General features: G+C 42.7%; 1 protein-coding gene across 2 annotated transcripts; it reads left to right on the top strand.

Annotated features, from left to right (window-relative positions):
• The first annotated feature begins 923 nt into the window (after window positions 1–923).
• Window positions 924–4,845, top strand: pim3 (Pim-3 proto-oncogene, serine/threonine kinase). Of its 2 annotated transcripts, none has more exons than XM_061959797.2 (6): window positions 924–1,614; window positions 1,703–1,812; window positions 1,887–1,937; window positions 2,042–2,405; window positions 3,023–3,199; window positions 3,288–4,845. In XM_061959797.2, exons 1-6 carry the CDS (start codon window positions 1,509–1,511, stop codon window positions 3,491–3,493), a joined length of 1,014 nt encoding a protein of 337 aa, XP_061815781.1. In that variant the 5' UTR covers window positions 924–1,508; the 3' UTR covers window positions 3,494–4,845. The 2 variants fall into 2 exon arrangements, with proteins under 2 accessions (XP_061815781.1, XP_061815782.1); XM_061959798.2 differs by having other exon boundaries at window positions 931–1,596.
• Window positions 4,846–6,004: the final 1,159 nt, after the last annotated feature.

Here is a 6,004-nt window from a genome sequence, read left to right as displayed (position 1 = left end):
AACATGATTTATTTTTATTTTAACAAAATAAATGTTTGGAATGCATTATGATTTGATTTGATTTTTTTTAAATAATAAATGTTTGGTTTCTATCATGATTTATTTTTATTTTAACAAAATAAATGTTTGGAATGTAACATGATTTATTTTTATTTTAACAAAATAAATGTTTGGAATGCATTATGATTTGATTTGATTTTTTTTAAATAATAAATGTTTGGTATGTATCATGATTTATTTTTATTTGAACAAAATACATTTGTTGCATTATCAGATCATAATAAAGTATGCAGTACATTTATTTTCCTGTCAAAATGGAGATAGATAGAAAGATAATTTATTGAGGGATTTTAAATTCACGCTTTTGCGGGCCACATACAGTGATGCGTCGGGCCAGATCTGGCCCCCGGGCCTTGAGTTTGACACCAGCCGTCTACCCAATTTAATTTGTTGTGAGTCATCCTTGGACACTCAACAATAAATGTGGGCGTATTTATATCCAAAAACATAACAATTTAAGGGGAGAAATTATTGCCATGGTCCATCTGTGTGCTTGTTTAAAAAACCAAGCACAGTGCACCCTCCTAAACAAAGAACAGTGGGAGACATGTCCATGAGTAATTTGGACTACAAAATAAGCTTTTTTTCCATGCAGACTGTCTGTCTCTCTGTGAACAAGAGGGCGTGGAGGTGCAAAGAAAGGATATTGATGGTGCGTGTGTGTCTAGAGGGGGTAAAAGAGGAGGAGGGGGGGGGGCAATCCCAAAATTGCCGCCACGTGCGCTCAAATGTCTGCTTTATAGCAAAACTTTGACCCGATTGGTCAATATGCGGAAGTGAGTAATTATATACGACATCCGATTGGCTGCCGCCTCCCGAGTCCTGTAGTGAACACAGTGCAAAGCTCCCAGACGGGATTCTTCCGCGTCTCGTACTATGACAAAGTAGTCCGCGTTATAAATAGATGACATTTCCAATAAAAGGAGCGCGTTTGAGGGGACATTTCCAGTTCCCGTGTATATTCAGACTCGTGTTCGGTAAACAGTGTTGGGTTTTTTTGCCGTGTTTTTGACGGAAACGGTCGGTTTGTATCCGTAGCGGAGGGATACGCAACGTCCCCCGTGCGCGTCAAAATATTGGCTGGGGTAGACCGCGTCAAAGCTCAGACAGCAGCAACTCTTCAGGATAACAACACATCGCCGAGGACCTTTCAACTACTCAAGTCGGGACTTCTCGTCGTCGTCGTTTCATCACGAGAAGATATTGCTTTTTTTTTTATTATTGGATCTACCCTTGAGTCAAGAAGCAGCTTTAATGTCGGTTTTCGGGCAACGGCGTGCGACTTTACGGTCGTGACACGCATTTAACGGGCGCGGTACGTCCACTACTGGACGCGCCACACCACTATTTAGACGGAGCCCGCATCCCTTTTTTAAGTCCTCAATACTCTTTACTGGAATTACTACAAGCGGCTTTTTTTCCCCTGTTTTTTTGTGTGTGAATCTAACATGTTGCTGTCAAAGTTTGGTTCATTTTCGCACATTTGCAACCCGTCGAGCATGGACCACCTGCCGGTTAAAATCCAGCTTCAGCCTGGTGGGTACACTTCTTTAAGTAAGCGTCTTTCCACTTGAAAGGCATCAAAGTGGATGCTTGGTTGTTTTTTTTTTTTTAACGGCTAACATGTCGTCCCCTCAAACAGTCAAAGTGGAGAAGGAGACCTTCGAGAAGATGTACCAAGTGGGCTCGGTGCTGGGCAGCGGCGGCTTCGGGACGGTGTACGCCGGCAGCCGGCTCTCTGACGGCGCAGCGGTACGTCGACAAACATCGGAGGCTCTAAATATGTCCAAATTTGTTTTAAATGATTTTTTTTTTGTTAACGCCAGGTTGCGGTAAAACACGTCGCCAAGGAGCGGGTGACCGAGTGGGGTTCACTTGTAAGTATTTGTTTTGGTTTTATTCGCGGGTTTATTTAATCCGTGTGTAGAAACTCACATCCCCCCCTCCTCCCTCCCTCCCTCCCTCCCTTCCCGCCTTCTAGAACGGAGCCATGGTGCCGCTGGAAATCCTCCTGCTCAAGAAGGTCAGCTCGTCTTTTCGCGGCGTTATCAAACTGCTGGACTATTACGAGCGGGCGGACGGTTGGCTCATCGTCATGGAGCGGCCGGAGCTCGTCAAGGACCTGTTCGACTTCATCACCGAGAAGGGCGCCCTGGACGAGGACACCGCCAGGGGGTTCTTCCGCCAGGTCCTGGAGGCGGTGCGGCACTGCTACAGCTGCGGCGTGGTGCACCGGGACATCAAGGACGAGAACCTGCTGGTGGACCTGCGCACCGGGGAGCTCAAACTGATCGACTTTGGCTCCGGGGCGATCCTCAAGGACACGGTGTACACCGATTTTGACGGTAAGCTCCGTCCTTTTTGCCTGCCCTTTGATGCACCGTACCGGCACTATATCCCGACGCGGAGGCGTTCACTTAAGTCTGTGACGCAGTACTTTGTTTTGGATGTGCGTACTTCACGTTTTTGCCGTCATTTCCTCATTTTGAGATATTTTTTGCACATTTAAATCGTTGACCATAATTAGAATAAATGTATTTGTGAACAATCCTTCCAAATTTTAGTGCATAATAACTAAAAAAAATAAATTAAAAAAGCAATAAATATTACTAAAAGAACAACATTCATTTAAATTATTCACATAATGACAAAAATATAACTAAAAAAGCAAGTAATGTCTCTTGAGTTTGCAATCAACAAAACAAATGATTGCGGGAAAAAATCCTGTTCGTGTCAATCCACCCACCTCTAGTGAAGGTTGCAAAAGAAACGTGCGGGAATCGAACGTGGATTGTGAGTCACTGCCACGTAAGATGTGTTTGTTGTGAAACCTGAGCCTCGGGTCATGTGACTTGGATCAAATTTCCTTATCTGGTTGTTGTTGTTGTGTGGAGGGGGGGTGTCACGTGACCTAGTGTGTTGCACTTTGTCACACCTGTTTGTTTTTTGTGTGTGTTGGCAGGCACCAGAGTGTACAGCCCGCCTGAGTGGATCCGTTTCCACCGGTACCACGGCCGCTCCGCCACGGTGTGGTCGCTCGGCGTGCTGCTCTACGACATGGTGTGTGGAGACATCCCCTTCGAGCAGGACGACGAGATCCTCAAAGGGAGGCTGTACTTCAGGAGGAGAGTGTCAGTCGGTAAGTGTTGATTGTGGCGCCCCTTAGCTGAGGGGAGAGGTACTGCAACAACAGTACGGCCCATCCAATGGCGTCTCGGTCTCCGCAGAGTGTCAGCAGCTGATCAAGTGGTGCCTGGCCCTGCGTCCCTCCGACCGGCCCACGCTGGAGCAGATCTGCGACCACCTCTGGATGAGGAAGCCCGCCGCCGAGGCCCCGCAAGCCGCCGAGGAGCCGGCGGCCGGCGACATCCGCCTCAGGACCATCGACACGGACTCCTCGTCGAGCACGACCTCGAGCAAGGAGAGCCTCTGAGGACGGCTCTCGCTGGACTGAAAAGACTCTTAGAGCCCAGCTGGCCAATCCGTGGCCAGGAATACAATTTAATTTTCCTCTTTTGTAGGGAATTTCTAATTTATTACTGTTTGTTGTTGCTTATCTTTATTTGCCCCTAATCTTTTCTTTCATTCTACAAACTCTTGTTTCCTAAAGGGGAACATTTTTGCTGTTTGGGCGGTCTTACCAGCTCTATTTATTCACCCCCTCCCTTAACTTGTTTTGTTAGTAGGCTGGTATATGCAGCTGGCAAGGCCTTCCTATTCAGATATGGCTGCTCTCATAGAGCTTTAAAGTTTTGTTTATTTTTTATTTCATTTTTTGATTTTGGAGTGCCTTTTTTTGAAAAGCTGCTTTTCTGGGGGGGCTTTCATCTCATTTTGGAGTAGCCCGCAGTTTGCGCGCCAAGCTGACAGGCTGTTAGCATTAGAGAGGAGGGAGGTTCCCGAGAATGGAATACTTGAAACACACGTGTGTGTATATATACATATACACACACACACACACTACATGTATGTATGTATGTATGTATGTATGTATATATATAATACTATTACTCTTCGAAGCTGCTCACTCACTCTATAGCCTGAACAGGTGTTTTTTGCAAACTGGATCCTGTCTTTTTCGGAATGTCTACAAAATGTCAACACACATACACCTCCACCCCGCTCTGCCTTTTCTCTCCCGATTGCCTCCCACCATCTCACCGCTTGACACTTCATGGCCCCCCAACCCCTGGTGTTCTTCAGGGGGCTATTTATGGGGTGTGAAATGCACAATCAATGCAATATTCATAATGTTTTCTTATTTTGGGCAAATAGTGTACAGTGTGCCCCCCCCCCCCCTCCTCTTTTAGTGTGTGTACATTTTTCCTCATTTTCATTTAATTTATTTGTAACATGTAGACATTCCACAATCTGTGGTTATTTATTTATTTATTGTCTATGCTTAAACTCCTATTTTTCCTTAAAATTGTTTTGCATATCCTACTTGGCCTTTAGTTTGCATTCCTATAACTTATTTTTACATATCGACACTTTTTTTTTTTTTTTTTTTTTTTTGAGATGTGGAGGATGCACTGACAGTTGTCGATGTAAAACAGAATAAAACAAGTTTACTTAAAATTTGGAAGAGCATTTGAATGTTATTTAACTACTGGTAGTGTTGAATGCCATCCATCTGGTTTCTGTACTTTCAAGTTGGAAAGCATAATTATAACTGGCAGTTTTCACACAGCCTCACAAAAGCAACACCCCGAGGCTCCCGACGGATGGTTATTGCTATTTTTTTTATACTAAATTTTCAATTAAACTCCCATTTTTATGTACAGACTTAACTGTGGTCTCTTTTTTTTCCAAAGAACTAAAGGTCATTGAACGCACCACCCATGGTGCAGTCTCACTGTGGTGAGCAAAGAAAAATCAAACTAAGCTCGGTGCTGCCCCCTCTGGCCAAACACTGCCATCTCACCTCGTGACCAAACCACATGAAAGCATGCAAGGATGCCCAAACTTTTTCCACGGATGACTACAGACTGACAAGTCGAAGGACGTGGGAGCCATTGTGGTAATGTTCACCTTCAGAACCAGTACAGTATTTTTCCCCCCCAAAGAACTGGAAAATTAAATTTTAGTAAAAAATGTGTGTAAATGCTGAGCGAAAGCCCAACCGAAATGTGAACAGTTAGCACGCCAGCCAGATAGCATCAAGTCACAAAAAATATGAGCTAGAATGCTAATTATGTTAACATGCCAACTATATCATGCTTCCAGTTCGCATTAAGGAACTACAAAAATATACGACACTCTGTTGCATACTTGTTAAGTTTTCTAAATAAGCTAGCATGCTAATGTTAGCCAGCTAAAATGCTAACTGTAGCGTGCATCGAGTTCCAAAATATATTACTCTTAGGTGTGTACCTGAAAACAATCTTTACAATGTTGGCATGCATCAAGTAATAAAGTATGACTACACTGCAAAAACTGAAATCTAAGTAAGATGAAATATCTCAAATAAGGGTGATATTTGCTTATTTTCTGTCTGATAAGATAATTCTTCTCACTCAGCAGATTTTATGTTAAAATGTTTTACTTGTTTTAAATGTTTTGGTCCTAAACCAGGGGTGCTCACACTTTTTCTGCAGGCGAGCTACTTTTCAATTGATCAAGTCGTGGGGATCTACCTCATTCATATATATCATTTATATTTACTTATTCATGAAATATGTTTTTGTTAACAAGTTAAAGATGTTTAATGATAATGCAAGCATGTTTAACACATATAGTTAATATTGTTAATAAATTAAAGGTGTTTAATGATAATACAAGTATGTTTAATACATCTACCGGTAGTTAATATTGTTAACAAGTAAAAGGTGTTTAAAGATAATGAAAGCATGTGTTAATGTGTAATATTGTTAAAAAATTAAAGGTGTTTAATGATAATGCAAGCATGTTTAACACATATAGTTAATATTAATAAATTAAAGGT

The sequence above is a fragment of the Nerophis lumbriciformis genome, linkage group LG05, assembly GCF_033978685.3.
Source record: "Nerophis lumbriciformis linkage group LG05, RoL_Nlum_v2.1, whole genome shotgun sequence".
NCBI classification, from domain to species: Eukaryota; Metazoa; Chordata; class Actinopteri; order Syngnathiformes; family Syngnathidae; genus Nerophis; species Nerophis lumbriciformis.
Note: the sequence above shows the minus strand (reverse complement) of the source record. Positions and strands in the feature narration are given on the sequence as shown.

What these genes read in the sequence shown, in the direction of transcription:
- pim3 (XM_061959797.2), top strand. Translation starts at nt 1,509, where the DNA reads ATGTTGCTGTCAAAGTTTGGTTCATTTTCGCACATTTGCAACCCGTCG. An exon ending in GGCTCTCTGACGGCGCAGCG is followed by an intron (nt 1,813 to 1,886) that starts GTACGTCGACAA and finishes TGTTAACGCCAG; the next exon opens with GTTGCGGTAAAACACGTCGC. An exon ending in CAGGAGGAGAGTGTCAGTCG is followed by an intron (nt 3,200 to 3,287) that starts GTAAGTGTTGAT and finishes CGGTCTCCGCAG; the next exon opens with AGTGTCAGCAGCTGATCAAG.